This window comes from Prosopis cineraria, unplaced genomic scaffold (assembly GCF_029017545.1).
Source record: "Prosopis cineraria cultivar Desert tree isolate PC_DT_omini unplaced genomic scaffold, ASM2901754v1 PC6, whole genome shotgun sequence".
Taxonomy (NCBI): Eukaryota; Viridiplantae; Streptophyta; class Magnoliopsida; order Fabales; family Fabaceae; genus Prosopis; species Prosopis cineraria.
The window spans coordinates 16,050,602-16,069,990 of NW_026555337.1; the positions used below are offsets into that span (position 1 = coordinate 16,050,602).

General features: G+C 28.4%; 1 protein-coding gene across 1 annotated transcript; it reads right to left on the bottom strand.

The window, feature by feature from the left end:
- Window positions 1–2,647: 2,647 nt before the first annotated feature.
- LOC129313943 (cathecol O-methyltransferase 1-like) lies at window positions 2,648–18,038 on the bottom strand. Its single transcript, XM_054957331.1, has 5 exons — window positions 17,834–18,038; window positions 5,668–6,049; window positions 3,778–4,088; window positions 3,630–3,694; window positions 2,648–2,944 (listed from the first exon to the last, which is right to left on the bottom strand). The coding sequence occupies exons 1-5, from the start codon at window positions 18,036–18,038 to the stop codon at window positions 2,648–2,650; spliced, it is 1,260 nt and encodes a 419-aa protein (XP_054813306.1).
- Window positions 18,039–19,389: the final 1,351 nt, after the last annotated feature.

The window sequence follows — 19,389 nt, forward strand, 5'->3', positions numbered from 1 at the left end:
CAGCTTGAATCCTATGTAAAATATCCTCACTAATTTCGCCATCATTTTGAATAATGGCTCCCAAATATCTAAACTTTTTCACTTGGGGTATAATTTGATCTCCCAATTTCACTTTCAAATTATTGTCGACTAGTCTCTTACCAAATTTACAAAAAAAATTTGGTTATCAGACACTTTTAGAAAAAAGTGAGGAATTTTTGTTATTTAACCCTAAAATAAAATACTAGCTGCTGTTGTTGGCCAATGCAAAATAACACATTTCATTTCAAATTTTTTGGGTCAAATGGCAAATTTTGACCTTTAAATTATAGGTCTAGGGACATATGGGACTTTAAATTTATTTTTGATATAATGTTCTCCTTCAACTTTTAAAATCAATGCAACATTGCCTCTACCATTAACAAAAGTTAACTTTAATTGTTAATTAACTAAAAAATTTGGAAAAAAACCAAAAAATATAAATAAGTATCTTATAAAAAATTAATATAAATTTTTTGAGTTACAAATAAATATCAAGAGACATGTAGTATCCTATACTATGCAATAGTCCAAAATAAATCATCAACTATTTAAAATGGAGTGCCTAGCACCTCCGTCTATTTAATTGGGACACAATAATTTGCAACTGTGGTAACTTTTGCCTTCCCTTATAAAAGAACTAGAAACTATGCTTATTATAATTAAGTTAAATTTTCATTACATTTTTTGTTACATAAATTTTAAATTATTTAATTTTTGCATTGGCATCATAAACATGAAAGAAAGAGATTTACCCATCTTATAACCTTTTTATATAATTGGTATGTGGATTTCAGTCGACTGTATTATTAGATCATGCAAGATGAAATTCATATTTTCTTTAACAAATAAAAATTAAAGTTCACAATTAAAGTTTAAATATTTGACACTGACATAGATTAGGCAAAACTAGAGAATCTAAAATACTTGTGTCATCTATATTTGGTTAACTAAATAGGAATTTAAGATAATAGTAGGGTAAAACAAAGCAAATTGGCCATTAAACTATAGATTCAAAAGTATTTAAAATCCTAAACTCATTTCTTTGTATAATATTTTTCTTCAATTTTTGCAAATAGTACAATTTGACTTCTACTATTAACAAAAGTTAATTTTGATCATTAATTAGCTAAAAATGACCTTAAAAATTATAGTAAATGACCCAAAATTTCTAGAAAATGACCAAAAAATTTTATTGGCAAGAAAATAACCTTAAAAATTTTATTTTCTAATCAGCTAATTGTCAAAATTAATTTTGTTAACGGTAAGATTAGGTTGTACCATTTTCAAAAATTAGTGTGGAAATATTGTACCAAAAATAAATTTAGGATCCCTGACATTCATAGACCTATAGTTGAAACGGCAATTCACTCTTTTAGCCATAATATGGTACACCAAAACTCATCATATCTATTGCATTATAAATTTCATAAATATGTAAATCATTTAGCATTATGTTATTATGATATATACATGTATATATATATAAAATGAGAATGAATGGGACAATGAAGCAACCTGGCCACAGATGGATTGGGGTTTAAGACTTGAAAGTTTGAGGTTTTTATTAGTGTTTTGTAAGTAAGAAATTATGCAAGCCAACTCTTCATGGGGGGGCATCATTAAAAATTAGCATTAAAGATGAAATTTATTTTTAAACTATTTTTTAGGAGCATTGGTATCAAATATTATGGGGTGCATGGTGCAAATTATGTCATTTTTTCAGAATGCTATTTATGGGAACGCAAACTTTAATCTTCATCAAGATAATTTAAAGGAAACCTTTCACCAATCATCGAAAAATTATTAAATAAATAATTAGAAAGAAAGCTTTCACCCCGAAAATTAGTTTCTTTTTCCAGGTCTTAAATAGTAAACTTGCACCATATTTCCGTTTGACTGCGCATGTGTTACTGTTCTTCATCGGAACGCTACAGTCTCCTTCTTAATTCTGGAGTTTAGTTTCTAGCTAAAGTAAATATAAATATAGAGAACAACTACAGATTGTCTCTAATATACTTATTAAAAGAATTCATCCTGATTAAGTTAGCTTATTAAATACCCAACCACCCATGCCAAACAATTGATAATGGATATTTGGAAAAAATTAAATTTCAACTATATTTATTAATCGTAATCCTATTCTTTGACTAGTATGGAACACTTAATTTTTTTTCCCCATATAAAAAGATATCTGGAGGGGGTACATTTGAGGAACTAATATACAGTTTTGTTTAGAATATGGCCGGTTATAAGGTGTGCTTGTGTGTGTGAGTTTACTTGTAAGACGTGTGAAGAATCTTTATATACACGTCAACACCAAGAACCTTACCGCAGAATTATCTCATAAAAACGGATTTTGAGAGAACCCCGTGTGGGAAAAAAAAAACAGAGAGAGAGAACATTAGGGCATTTTAATGGGATTTGGGCGTCAATAGATTCTCTGGTAGAATGAATTTATGACAACATCTCAAGCAAGGAGAAAATTATTTCATCATAGTTCTCATCACATATTCAACCCACGAAACTTCTAAAGGATAAATAGAGTACATTGAAGCAAGTGGCACAAATTACTGTGTCCCAATTACCACATCATGATAACGTTGTCGAAGGAAACACATGTATGCATCTATTTGAAGAACTCCATAATCCAAAAGTTTCGAACAAAGCAGTCAAATCTGATGCCTCTAAACCCAGCTGATGTAGCCAATTTCATGAACTCATGCTCAGTTCTCTCCTTGCCACCTGGGCAATAAGTCAACATCATCACATAACTTTGGGTGATGCTTTTCGCTGCAGCAGAAATTTCTGATACAAATGGTAAAACTGCCTCCACCACAATCACCTTTCCATCTTTAGGAATGGCGTCATGGCAATTCTTCAACAGCTTCAAGCACCATTCATCGCTCCAATCATGAAGTATCCACTACGAAATTTACCCCAACAAAGCCACATCTTTTAACCTCTAGTTGTCATTTATTATACGTGTGTGTGTGTTTGGAGGGGAGGGATTATAAATAAATCAAGTATCATGAATTTGTGAAAATACTCCCAAATTCTTGAGACTTGGTTGTAATTAATTTTCTATGAGAAATTATACAAATGTTCTTGGACTCATCTCATTTGACTAAAGTTGACTAGGTTGATTGATCGCTAGTAACCAAGTCAAAAAAATAATTCTTAAATTTTTTTCAATATTAATCCTATGATATTTAGAAATCAAACATATAGCAGATTTATGAGTTAAATTTCCTATATTTACAAGTCAAACAATACAATACAATAGGTCATTTATATTCACTTGTAAATCTATTATATCAATTTGACTTATAAATATCAAAGTATTAACATTTGAGTAACATTATTTTTGACTGGTCAATGCTTGCCAATAACAAGTCATCAACAACAACAAGAAGCCTTATCTCGACCACTAGGTGGTATTGACCAATAGCAAGTCAACATTAGTTAAAAAACAAGGGATATATCCGACATTTCAAGCAAATTTTACCCTAACAAATTAAACCCACACCTAATTAACCTCTCATTGTGATTAAATATATATATATATATATATATTTATAATATGATGATAATATTACATACTAACCCACCTTCATGAAGATGGCATCTCCTCTCGGTATGCTTTCAAACATATTTCCTCCTACGTGTTGCACTCCTGCAACGTTATTACAATCGATGATTTAATTAATATGATTAATTGGATTGAAGTGTCAAAGTAATGAATTTTATAGGCCATACCAGGATAAGGAGGTGCGTGTTGAATGACATGAGGCAAGTCGAAATTGATTCCTTGAATATTTGGATATTTGGATGTGATCGACTTGAGAGTAATCCCAAGACCTCCACCAACATCAACCAGTCTAGTGATGTCACCAAAACCTTGGTAGGATTCAAGAATCTTGTTCATAACTATAGTGCTATGATTCATCATCGCTTTGCTAAACACATGGTTGAATCTGGAGTCCAACCTCATATACTCAAAAGCATGTGACCCATGCACCCCATTGAATGAAATATCCCCGTTCAATATTGCATCTTTCAGCTGGGACCTTAAAAATGTTCACATTATTAATATAAGAGATATATATATATATATATATAGATATATATTGTAAATTTATAGCAAATTGTGCTTCTTTTAACAAGTCATGAATAATCCGATTCATCTTTTAAATTTGCGTAATGATCTTCCATTCTCTTGGATTTCTATAATATCACAATTAATTTGCATGCATTTAGAGAGAGAGAGAGAGAGAGAGAGAGATGATAATTAAATTAAAACAAAAAAAGTCCGAAAATTCAATGGATAATCTTTACTGATCAGCTATTTTTATATTGAATGACATAAATTTTGAAACTGTTGTCAACTATCAAAGGATTAAGCATATAAATTTTAGAAGAAATTACGAATACGAATTCTTAATTTGAGTGGTGATAAATTGATATTTATGAAGAAGAAAATAAAATCTCATATATAATATTTCACTTGAATAAGTGTACGGTTCATCACTTTAGATCAAGGGGGAAAAAAACATTGGCAGACAAATAATATGAAATTTTTTTTTTGACTACTGATTTGATCCCTGAAATTTAATTTTTTATTAATTTAGTCTCTCAAATTTACTTCATTTATTGATTTGATCCTTAATATTTAAAAAGAAGATAACAATTTTAAAATCTAACTATGTATATTAATTGAAAATATGTGTACTTTTGAGTAATATAAAAAGATTATATTGATTTAAAAGCTAATTTAATTTCATTGAGCTACATATACATATCAATTTATTAACATACTTTATATATCATATTCCCTTCATCTCAAATTATAAGGCACTTTTGAAGAAGTTTTTTCATCCCAAAATATAAAAAACTTTGGGTAGATTAAGGTTTCATTAAATGTACTAATTTTAATATTATTTTTTCTCTCTCTATAATTAATTTCTGTCGTTTTTCTTTCACTATATTAAATAATAGATATTTTTTAAAATTTAAATTTTTATTTTGAAAAGATAAAGTTGCTAAATGTATTTAATGTGATTTATTGATTTGTTAGATTTTATCTAAAAGTATTTTATAGTTTGGGATAAAGGGAGTATTAATTTGAGAGTCAATTTATGTTTTAAAATTTTAATTTAAGAAAACATTTGTAACTAATTTAATAAAAATTAAAGTTGAATAACTAAATTAATAATTAAAACAAAATTAAATGACTGAAATGTTTAATTATCCCTATATTCTTTTTTATTCCTTTTTTCTTGTTATCGTTCGAGAGATTTACTTTTATTGCTTTATACTCCTTTCATTTTAAATAATATTTTTTAAATAAAAATATAAAATTTATTAAAAATATCTTTCATTTAATATATTAAAAAATATGAAGTAAATTGAATAGAGATAAAGAAAAAATAATATTAAAATAAATTTATTTAATAAAGCATTAATTTTTTTTAAAATATCTCATATTTTGATATATAAATATTTTATAATTTAAAATAAAGAGAGTAATATTATATTTTGAAACGAAGGAAGTAATATTTTATCTAAAAACAATCATAGGCGCATAGTTCCATGAACAAAACAGAAACAGCGCAGGAGACCACATGTGCCCAAAACATACTGACTAACCAGCTATCCAGGAAGACCTTATTATGAGCCAATTCAACCACGGGGCCCAACGATGCACCGTCCGTATTTCGCACAAAGAATTTGGCCACCGGAGAGAGGCCGTACAATCGCCTGAAACATCCCGGCCCTCCATTCTCGTCGGGGATAACGGAACAGCAGAGAACAGAGTGAGACGCTAGAAGATGGAGGAGTCGATCGAGCGCCGAAGCTGCTTCTGGGTTCTTGCAAGAAAGCTCCGACGCGATCTCGGCAGCGGACATCTCGGTGCCGGGACCAGCTCCATGAATGACATCGAACACGCCGAGCTGCACCGCCGTTTGCAGCGCCATGGAAATCGCAATAGGTGTCACGAGCTGCATGGCATGTGAGAAGCTCTCTTCTTCTGTTGATAAGAGTCTTTGACAGAGAGTGAGATTCCTGTGGTTGAGCCATCACGGTTCGAACTTGGAAGTTGAGGAGAGAAATGAATAATGAGAGAAAGAGCTTGAATAATTGGTAGATCTATAGAGCTTTCAACGATGAATACTTGGTATATACAGGGGCAGATAGGGAACAGAGAAAAATCATAAAATTATATATTTATCTTCCATTCTTATCACTGTTTTTTAACCATAGACGGTCAAGTTTTTAGGTATTTTATTTTATATTTATTAAAATATAAATTATAAAAATTTTGATAAATTTACTTGTAAATTACTTTTAAAAGTTCTATTATCTTTATTTTCATTAGAATTGACTACTGAAAGGTTTTCATTTACTCCCTCCATTAAAAAATATAAAATATTTTTAAAAAAATTAGATATTAAAAAATGTAAGGTATTTTTAATCTTTTGAGATGTAATCATTGTCTTTTTTTCTAAAAATGCCCCTATTGATAATAACTTTATATTTATTATGAGGTATTTAATAGAGGTAAATACGAAACGATAGAGTTAATTTAAAAGTAGATGATGATTTTATTAAAAAGTGAGATTTAGTTAAAAATATCTTACATTTTTTAACAAAGGGAGTATATTTATGATTAATATCCTTCCACACAAGTCCCATGTCCCAACGTGCAGCCCCGCGTACTTGGCTCCCTGATCCTAAGAAAAAAGATTTGAATGATTTTTTTTAAATTTTTTTCCCATATACATACTGTATTATAGGAGTATTTCTTTTATATTTTTTCCTCTCTCTCTCCGTCAGGATATATAAATAACATAGCACCTTAATTAATTTATTTTACAATTGGAATTTAGAAATGTGTTTTTGTTTTTTTTGGTAATCCAGTGGCTGTAGGGGTGGAGAGAGGGGGACCGACAAGGGCCACGGACCCTCTTAACTTTTTAATTTTTTCTTAATAAAATGTAAGGGTTTTATATTTTTGATTTTCTTAAATTGGCACATTATAGAATTTATGAAATATTAAATGAAATTTTCATTTTAATTCTATATATGATTTTTTACATATATATAGAGCAACTATTTCAGTAGCTTAAAAATATGATTGTTATAGGATCTACTCATTTTCAACAAGATAATACTATACATACTCTTAAAGTATTGATGTCATTTTATTTTGCTTTCATTTTATATTTAATGAAAGAAATTTTAAGAATTATTATTAACAAACTTTTTTAAACATTGCAACAAAAATCTCAAAATATATTGAATGCTATGTACTTAATATCTATCGTAAAATTACTTATTTAAAAGTTAAGAGGTTTGATGAAAATGTTCTCCTAAAAAAAATTCTTTTTTTTCAAATAATCAAACTATTAAAATTTATGACATAAATGGTTTTTACTTTAATATAATTTGATCTTATTAACATAAATATTTTATGACAATTGAGCATTATTAATGTGTTGATATATTTGTTTACTATAATTATCAATTGAAAAAAATTAAATAATAAATTTAATAAGTAAATAATATAACTTATTACATTGAACATAACTTTTAATTTTAATAATGCATTTAAATCATTTAATGCTCATAAGAATGATAAAATTTTTATCAATTTAATGATAATTTATATTGAAAAGAAAATTATTAAAATATTTATCATAGATATAATAACTAATAATTTTTATATCATAAAAAATGGATGAGCAAAACTTAATATATATGTTGTTTAACATGCGTAAAATTAAATATAAATATATATGTTAAAATATTTATATTATAATGATGATCTAGATATATATATATATATATATTTAATTTTTTTTTAATTATCCTATATACTTTATTTCTTGACTTTCTTAATAAAAATTCTTAACTCCGCGCTTGCCAGTGGACCTTGTCAACCTGATCTACCAGATCTACAGGACCTAAGCCACGCGTCTTGCATCTTGGGAGATAAAGGGCCGTTTGTATGAGATCATAACAGTTAAGTAATTTTTAAATAATTTAAAGATTTCATAAAAAAATATATTTGATTTTATATAAATTTTATAAAAATAAAATATTATCTTATGTTTGATTATAATAATAAAAAAAAGTTATTATTAGTTAGTTGTTTTTAAATGTTATTATATCTTTAAGACTTCTGCATATTACAAGCTTCTCTTTTTCAAGTTCGCCTCCCCGACTGCTCGCCTACTGTGTTATATCCCTTGGATCACTTACGCGTTTGTTTTACCTTGTTTTATGAAAAAATTATTTATTTTTGCTAGATTTTTTATTATTTTAAAAAACTATTTTGAGTATTTTTTTAAAAATAATATGATATGACAGATGATAAAATGTTTTAAAGAAGCAGGATATCATAAAATTTTAAGATAATACAATAAGAAATTATTTTTATAAAATAAAAATAACTATAATTTCATATGTGACCTGACATTGGTTTTCTTGTACAGTTTTTTCTGTGATTAGAGCTAGGAAAACAGGTCAAGCTCGTCGGGCTAACTCGTTTAAGCCTGTATAACAGTAGGGTCGGGCTTGTAAATAGAACTCCAAAATGATAAATCAAGCTTAAACGGGCTGGCCCATTTAAGCCCATTTAATCTAGAGCTTAAACGGGCCGGCCTTGCAGGGCCGAGGGCTAGCCCGTTTAAGCTTGCATATGCATATTTTTTTTATTAATTCTCATAATTTTCACTCTTTTTAGATTTAAAAAAAAAATTAAACTAAATCTTACTCCACATCACATATCAGCTCATATTTACTGAGGATGGAAGGCAAAAAAAAAAGAAAAAATAGCAATGAAGAATCACTGATCAAAAATTATATCAATCAAGGATCACTTGTTGTCAAAATCAGAGTGGATACTTGTGGATTCGGGTTAGCCTTTATCAATAAGTATTCATTTAGGTTTTAATAACAACTCATTTTAAATTAATAATAGTTCATTGTAGCTTGTTTTTCATTCAGGTTTTGACAATAATTGATTCTTAATTGATATAAATTTCATACAGAAATCCTTAGCTGCTATTTTCTAAAAAAAATACAACCTTAAATCCCCTAATTCATCCAGATCCATGATAATTAATGATTCATTCAGTTCAACATTTACTCTTCTAATTTTGATTGAGTGTTTGCCGGCTTAGCCGATCCATTACTTATTACATTGCTATTATTTTATTTGTGTTTTTAATTCATTTAAATGTTATTTAGTTAGTTTTTTTTGCACCTTTCTTGATTGGATATTAAATTAGAATGAAGTGATTTTTATTTGATTAAAAAAATTAAAAAAAAAATAAAAATAGTTAAAAGGGCCTAATAGTCGCAGGGCCGGCCCTGAGCCCGCTATGTCAAGGGCCGGGCTTCGAATATCAAGGTCTTAAAGAAAACTTGAACTTAAAAAGGATTGATTCTTTTAGACCCGAGTCCATCAAAGACTGATCCTACAAGGCTGAGCTGGTCTTTTTTGTCAGTTCTAACTGTGATTTTGTATTTTAACAAAAAAAATACAAGAAGAACGGAGACTGAAGCCCATGGTCCTTAATAAATTATGAACTGACCAAAATTTCGCCCTGGATACCAAACTCACGTGGAATACAACAAGAATTGATGATGATGACTTCATATATCCACGTTTCGCATGGGTTATGGACACTACGCTAGAACAAGTAGAAGCATTTTATTAGACGACACGCGGGGGGGGGGGGGGGGGGCGGTATTAATTAACATTGAGAATCGCGTCGCATGCATATGCATGTATATGTATATCAGCATCCGTGAGCGCTAGTATTTTCTTCTATTATAATATAAGTGATAATTAATTATTTTATAATTTATGAATAGATTAGTTAAAATTTAAAATTTTTAAAAATATTTACATCTTCTCATATATATTCTTATTAACAATTCTATATAAGAACATTGATAATATATAGTAATTAAAATTTTAAAGAATGATTTTTTTTCAAAAAGACAATATCACAGAAAACTTTATTATTTATCAATTATTTTTGTCAATATTTAATGATTTTTAACCGTTAAATAAAAAAATTTCTTATTTAATAATTAAAAATTATCAAGTATTGAAAATTTTACTTGATAGTTATTTGGTAATAACTGTCAAGTATTATTAGATACTTGACAGTTTACAATAATTATCTAGTATTGATAATAGAAAATAATACTTGACAGTTTACAATAATCATCTAGTATTGATAATAGAAAATTTGACCATGCCTAGAAAAATTTACTAAAAGTACTTGAGTATTTATTAACTTGATGGTTATTTTAAAATAATCATTAAGTATTTATGGTATTTTTCTTTTGAAAGTGAGGGCTGCTTTTCAAGCAACTAGCCCTTGCAAATTTACAAAAAAATTAACTATGTATTAGCCAACTAGCAATTAAAACAAATCAATCACTATTTATATTAAAATTACTATCCAAACACATTAAAATTCTTGTATCATTCCTATACCCTAAATCCAAAACTATAAAAAATTTATAATCTTAACTAATTTGCAAACTAAATTTCTAAAATTAAGTGGCTTAAAAAATAAAAATTGGCCAAAAAAATGGATGTATATACCTGAACTAATTATTAGGCCTAACCACTACCACTATCCATATGTATAATATGACTTGAACTACCTCTTCAAGGACTTTTTCTATATGTACAGCTACATACTGAACACTGTAGACATTCTCAAACTGCTGTATGCAATTAGTCATAACAAATTGAAGTTAATAACTAGCTAGCTAACTAAAGTTGGTTAAATTTTATATTATAATTTAAGTGTAATTAAATTTAATATTAGAAAATGTGGTTGGGGCATGGGTGATGATGTCTTTCATGAATCTCATTAGGTAATAATTATAATTATTGTTTTGATCTAGTTAGAGTGGACATGCATTGTAAAAAAAAATCACATATCAATGAAATGGCATAACAGGCCACAATTTCTTGATTGAAAACTTCGCTAATTAGATTAATACCTTAACTGTCACACCCCAAAAAGCAAGGTGTGACTAGCACAGGATATGCATCAAAACACATATTTTTTAAGCCTTAATTCAAGAAATGTCTAATTATAACTGTAAATACATCCATCATATAGAATAAGATTGTTTAATATAAGCTGTTAACATTTCCATAAAAATTTCAACATAAGCTCCCCTAAAATTAGGACTTTTCCAAAAAAATCTACAACAACAATTTCACAACAAAATAACAACAGGGAGCTCATTTCCTACCAGCAGACTAACAATACAAGCAGTCAATAAATGATCCTAACTATAGCTTATGTGAAATACCTAGGACATGATTTATAATATAGAGTGTATAAATTCAAGGTTTACATTGAGATAGAAATTGACCAAAATGACAATGCAACTTTAATTTAGTAGTAAAACTCCTTAATTGATTTGTTGAAGGTATAAGGGCAGTTGCATTATCTAAGACCAAAGATAATTTTTTAGTGAATATATTACAATTGAAGGAAATATTGAAAAGTACATCAATGGGTCAATTATAAACTTAAAATAATCAATTGAAAATAATATAAGCACATACATCATACATATCAACAGTTATGTACATGTATAAATCATGATTGTAGGAATTCAAATAAAATTTATGCAAAATTCAAGTTCTACTTTAAACTTCAACATAAGTTTAAAAACTTTGGGAATTGTATATGTCAAAGTAAGTCCATATATGGTAAAAATAAAAGTTTGGTTTACAAGATCAAATTTAAGAAAAAGTGAGCTTCAAAATTCACTTTTTAATAGTACTTGATTAAAACGATTAACAAGCGTAGAAATATAGTCCATAAGAGTAAATCACCAATAAGCATGGATACACAATTTATGAGGGTAAGTCACCAACAAACGTAACTTAAAGCCATGAAATAATTAAGTGTGACTAGAAGCCATGAAACAAGTAGAGGCATGAAGCCCAAGAGTAACAAATATGAGTACTAAGCTCACAACTAACAAGTATGAGTATTAAACTCATGAATAACAAGCGTGAATATAATGAATGCTAAGTTAGTTAGGATTTAATCATGACATGCTAAGAGTTAACAGAATTGTCATTAGCAACTAATGTTTTGATTCAGTCCCTAAATTAACCAAACATACATGGGTTCATATCAAATCAAAATATCATTTCTTTTCAACATGTGCTTGCATAAATAATTTATCAATATTTTTCCCATACATGAACTAAGATGATAAATCCATCCTCAAATAAAATCAATCATTATTAATACACTCAAGATATAAGGGTTCTCAATCAAAGATTATTTATCTCTTTTCTAAAATAGAGTAGTATAATGAAAATATTTTCAATTATAATAATTGATATATTGGAATTAAAAAATAACATCATAACTATATATACACACACATAATTAACTAATATTTCAAGCAGCTCAGATGTGTAAATCTAATATAGTTAAAAAAAAAACATTTTCATATTTACTGGCCAACAATAAAATTAAAAGGAAAAATTTCATGTGGGGACCCTTAACCCAAGATAATGAAAAAGAAGACCTCAGAATTTTTAAATTTTCATTGAAGGACCCATAAGAAATTTTTGCTAAATTTGTGATGGAAATGACAAAATTTTCCTCATTTAAATTAATAATATAAATAACTTGTTCATTTCCATGCTATATGTTATTCATTTATTTATGAAATGTTGTTCGTTTCCATACTTTACATGTTTATAGCCCTTGGAATGAAATCAAGTAAAAGAAAGCTTATAAACAAGTAAACTAGAAAAATGAATAACATTCAGTAAATAAATGAATAACATACAATATGTAAACAAACAAATCATTTATGTTGTTTATTTAAATGACGGAAATTTTGTTATTTCTATCACAAATTTAAAAGAAATTCCGTACGGGTTCTTCAAAGAAATTTTAGAAATTATGGTATCCTTTTTTTCATTATCTGGGTCAAGGGTCCCCGCTTGAAATTTTTCCAAATTAAAATTGTAACATCATAAATATAAAAAAATATATATATATATATAACAACTATTTTTAACAAAGATGAATTTGTTAACTAGCTATTTGGACGCTTCTCAATTACCTAAAATATTTTCAAATATATAAATTATTCCTAATCAATTGCTTTTGTAATATTGTCTCCTTCTAAATTCACTAATGCCCTGGCAATAACATTGTTAGTTCTTTATACATTTTGTAAATTTAAAATCTTCAATCTAAGATAATTTAGAGAAATAGAAAAGAAAATCTCCAATCTGTCACAATTCATGATAAAATTACATGTTACGTTTAATCAATAAATCTTTAGAATACTAATATAAACATGTCACATCCCAAAAAATTCGAGTGTTGTCAGTAGAGAATATTCATAGAAACTTGTATCCCTTAAACCTTAACTTGAGAATTTTCTAATTTTAAATCATGAATGTATTTAAAATGATATTAGATCTTTCCAGTATATATTAAATAAACAAATGTTTTAATACTTTTATAGGAATTTCGACAGAACCTTCTCAACAAATAAGACCTCCCAAAAACTGTTTCAACAAAAAATTCAGCACCACAGCTATAAGGAGCTCTACTCCTACCAATTGATAGACAAATAATAATAATCAAAATGAAGATCCTAACTATTGTCTATGTGGAACACCTAATTATATTTTCAAAATAAAATATATAAACTTTATAATTACATATAAAAAGATAATAATAATTTTCAAATAAATCTCTTTCCAACATAGCTATAGACCCCTCAAAGGTTAGCAGGAGGTACAATGTTAGCTAATAGATTTGAGACCAACAGCAACATATTAGTGAATAATGTCCTAATTGACAGCTGCAGGAATTAATGGAAAGAACATTAATGAGTCAATTATAAACTTCATAGAATAGTCAATTTAAGCAATATAAACGCGTCTCTCATGTATCAGTATTCATGTAATTGTATAAACCATGAATTTATAAATTTTAGAAGAAAAAATATTAGCATTTTAGGTTGCACTTTTAAAATTAAACTTATGCTTTAAACACTGGAGAATTACAGAGCTAATTATAAAAAATCCATGCAAAGCAAAAAGGATTGTTTTCTTTAAAAACAATGAAATTTTAAGGAAAAAAAATTTTAAAGCTCATTCTTTAATAGGACTTTTATCAGAACGATTAACAAACATAGAAACAAAGTCCATAAAAGTAACTAACCAACAAACGAGAATGCACAATCCACGAGGATAAATAACCAAGCATGGCTTGAAGCCATGAAAACAAGCGCAAACATAAAGCTCATAAAATCAAGCGCAAGCACAAGGCCTGCGAAATCAAACATAAGTACTATGATCACAAATAATCATCCCTTCATTCCACGTGCATTGGCTATTGCACGGGGCTAGCACCTCTTAAGCACCATGCTAGCTATATGTACCATGACGCGCTAAGGGCTAATGAAACTACTGTTAGCAATCAGTATTCTGATTCAATCTCATATTTTAAATCAAACATGCGTAGATATAACATAAACAGAATTTCTCTTACTCACATTGATCAACATGACAATTACTTTCAAATATTCCTTTGAAGAAAATAATCCTAAATATTTCTATAAAATTTGTTTATATAAAAAAATTTCCAAATTCAACCATTGATAATAAAATTAAAATCATAAACCATTAAGTAAGATTAAATTAAAAATATTTTATCATTTATTTTTATATATTTTTTTAAAGAATAAAAAAGTTTATATAAATAGAGGAATATGGCATATAAATATGATCAGCAATATTTTCAATAAAATAAATTTAATAATAAACTATTAAGATGTTATTTACTTACCTGAAAAGCTCACAGAATAATAATTTTTTCCTTTTAAACACCTTTCAATTGCATTTTAGGTACTCTATTGCCAAGAACCCTAATGTAGAAACAAAGGAAGGGAGCTAAAATTTATGAACCTACTCTTCAACAGGAACAACGTGAGATTAAGAAAAGCAGAGCAGACCGGTCGTGGAGCAGGGGAAGGAGGAAGAACCAACAAATTGAATCACTTATAGCAATGAAAACAGCATCAGCTTACGGAACAATAACAGCGGCGGACGGATGATGACTCCCACAATTTCCAGCAATAGATGAACGGAGAGGAGGAAGAAGAGACGAAGGCTAAACACTTACACACATATATCATCATCAACCATGAAGACAAAAAGAAACAGGGTAAAAGACTCGACCACTCAACGCTGTAGAAACAAATGAACGATAGAGGACGGGGTAATAGACAAGTCGGCGGCGATGGGAGAAGAATGAAGGGCGACAACGAGGAGCAGAAAGGCGGTGAAGCAAGACTCAATCTCTCTCTCTCTCTCTCTCTTTCTCGCTCTGCTCGGGGAAGTCACCGAATAAAAGAGAAGAACAAAATTAATTAACTAATTAAAAATTGGTTAGGAGAAATTACCAGAAAGCCCATTGGATTTTTTTTTTCAATTTGAGTTACAAAAGGATAGGGGCACTTTGGTAGTTTCCTCATAATTAAAACAAAATAAAATTAACCTTTAACTTAAGCAAAAAATCAAACTTAGACCTTTAGATAAGCTACTAGCTTAAGTTTCACTAAACCACCTCATCTTTCTTGTTATGTTTGTCCCAAAATTAATAAAAATACATTTAAATACCTCACCATAATTTAAATTTAATTAATTTAATTATTTATTACTTTATTTTATTTTATTTTATTTTTTTGAAACTTTAGGTCATTACATAAACAATACCCAAAATTTCCAAATATTCTTATAGGAAATAGACACAACTTTTACTATGACTCCTTCCACTTACCTTGACCTCATCTTTTTCAACCTTTCATCTACCACTTATATATGTCCCAAAAATTACCATAAGAACAAACAAACATGACCCTTGAATTATCAATCAAGTATCTTTTCCAAAATTCCTTGAGTTTATTTCCTAAAATTCCTTTCAAATTTCTCTTCATCCAAATCCTATAAAATTTAAAAAGAAATTTTAATAGCCTTTGTTCAAATCAAACAATTTCGCTTTCAACATTTATATAATCAAAAGCAATTTTAGTAACCCAAAGTTCCTTACTTCACTTTCATTTATATCCTAAGATTTCTATATATTATTTTAGCTATAGGTACTTAGTCCATTAGATTATAATTTCCTCTTAGACCTTCTGTCAAACACCTTATGTGCGTCATTCCCAAACTATTCAATAGAGTTTCTTAACCTCCAATCACTTGCCCAATAATTCTTAGCATTAACATTAAGATTTATATATATATATATATATAATTCATATCCTTCTAGTACTGTAGAATTGGGATTTGGTAGTATGTATTTTGTAGCAATAAAAAAATAAAATACCACTAATCTCAAAGCAAAAATAGAGAGGTGACATTTCTAATATTCAATATCACCGCTTATAAATTATTTTTCTTGTTTCAAATTCTAGTAAATATAAAGAGGTGGCATTTTTTAAATGAAATGCCCTAGCTTCCTGTTATTTAACAAATAAGTGGCATTTCATTAATAAAATGCCACCTCTCTAATTTGTTTTTAATTAAGTATTTTTTATTAGATTATATCTATTTAATGATAATTACATAATAAGTATTAATAATAAATACATATTTTTATTTAATAAATAATTCAGAGATTGTATTTTGTGTTGTGATATGTGGCGTTTTGGAGACCAAGAAATGCCACCTCTTTCATATCTGTTTTAAATAAAATTTAATAATTTTTATTAAAATATAATTAAATAATTATTATTTATTTTGTAATATATAATTATTAAATTATGTTTGATATTTCATATACTATTTTATATTAAATAATTTGAGAGAGGGTACGTTTGAGGACCATGAAATGCCACCTCTCCTAGATCTGTTTTTAATATAACTTAATACTTATTAATAAATTTATTATATATAGTTATTAAATTAAGCTTGATATTCGATTTTGTATTTGATATTAAATAATCTCAGATAGGTGGCGTTTGTAAAACTTGAAAATGTTACATCTCTCAGCTCTGATTTAAATAATGTATAATTAATAAATTATGAATAAATAATTGTTGAATTATGTTTAATAATATGTATAAAATATTTTTAAATAAATATTATTAATTTCATAATATATATTGAAAAAATTATGTATAATTATTAAATTATATATAATATATGTTATTGTAATCTTATTAAATAATTTGAAATAGGTGGCGTCCTAGTTTAAATATAATTAAATTATGATCACTAATTTTGTAATATATAATTATTAAATTATGTGTAATCACTAAGTTATGTTTAAATATTTGATATTGTATTATATCTTAAATAATTCCATATTGGTGGCGTTTGGAGGATTTGGAAACTTCACCTCTCTTGGTTCCATTTTAAAATAAAATTAAATATTTATTATTATTTTTTTAATATATAATTAATAAACTATGTATAATTAATTGTTTAATTATGTTTAATAATATGTACAAAAATTATTACCAAGAATCAATTTCAGCTCAAATAAAATTCCAATCTAAATCCATTATCCTCCTCTTACAGTAACTGGAGTAATCAAGTGAACTTACCCATCAAAGAAATGCTCTTAAAACATACACCTCAACTGGTTTTGGATCCCCACCTCTGCGCATTCACGCACAACAATTAAACAAAGAAAGAAACTCACAATTTCAGCCACCTATCATTCACGCGCACACAAATCCGATGAGGAAAGGAAAAGAGGTAAGATTCAACTCGCCAATAGAACACAGCAGCACGAAGAAGATAAAGAGGGTCGAGGCTTCCCACGGCCAAAATCGAACAGCGGTGACGTAGGAGGACCGGGGAGAAGAGCAGATTGACAGTGACTCAGGGGAAGAGGAAGAAGAGACCGACGCATGAGCAGAGGAAGAATAGTGGAGGAAGAGGCGAAGGGAGAAGAGAATGCCGGCACACTCATGATTATCAACGATGGTAGTGAGAATGAACGGTGGAGAAGGGGATGAGAGGATAAAGCTCTCTCCTTCTCTTGGTCACTGAAATCAATCGACAATGGGGAGGAAAAATAGAGGTCCCAGAAAAATCTGATAGTTTTTTGTTATCATTTGAAAAGAGGGTCATTATGGTAATTTTACAAGGATTAAGAGCAAAATAAAATCCCTCACTTTGCATCAAGAGGATTCTAACTTGGGACCTGATAAATGATTTGCTGCCACACATATTATTAGACCACAATTTCATCTTGTTACATCTACTCCAAAATTTTTAAAATAAATACATTAAAAATGTTATTATTAATGTTAATATAACTATATTTTTAGGGTTATTACATTAACTATGACCCATCTCTTGCAAGAATCCAATGCTCTCAAGCTAGTAGACAAGGTCTTGTTGACCGCAATGCAATATGTCACCATAGCTGTAAAAAGGAAGTAAAAAATAAATGTAAGAAATTTTATGCATGTGTGTGGAAACTAAAATAACAAGTGAAAAAAAATTCAACCTACTTATTAAAAAGATACCTAGCTCGTTACTTAGTTCTCCATTAAGAGAATCAAGATACCAAATTTTTAGAGCAATAGGATTAACATCAATAAGTTTTCAGTGCTAAATTAATAAGAAATAACAAGTGTTATCAAATAACTTCATATAAAAAACATTTTCTTGTCAAAAGTTATATGTGCCAAATTTCCTACTTAAAGAGTCAGCAACGACATTTGCCTTGCGAGGATGGTAAAGAATTATACAATCATAATCCTTAAATAACTCCATTCATCTTTTCTGTCTAAGGTTAAGATCCTGTTTGCTCAAAAATATATTTAAAGCTCTTTTGATCAATAAAAATCTCACAAATCTCACTATATAGGTAATGGTGCCAAAATTTTAATACAAACACAACTACTACCATTTCTAAGTTGTTCATGCTTCTTGAGTTTCCTCAAGGCAAAAGCAGTAACTTGCCCACATTGCATTAAGACACAGCCTAGATCCATGCGAGAAGCATCACAATAAACTAGATATGCCCTAGTGCCTGTGATAGTAGACTTTAAACTAGTGCAAAAGTCAAATACTCCTTTGACGTTTGAAAACTCTCTTCATACTTGTTATCCCATTTAAATTTCACATTCTTCTTAGTTAGTCTTGTGAATAGAGAAGCTATCCTAAAGAAGTTTTTGATGAAATAACGGCAGTATTTAGTGAGGCCCAAGAAGCTTTGAATTTTTGTGACTATTGTGTGTTGCGGTCAATTCTGCATTTCTTCAACTTTGCTTATATCTACTTAGACACCATCTTTAAAAACAACATATCCC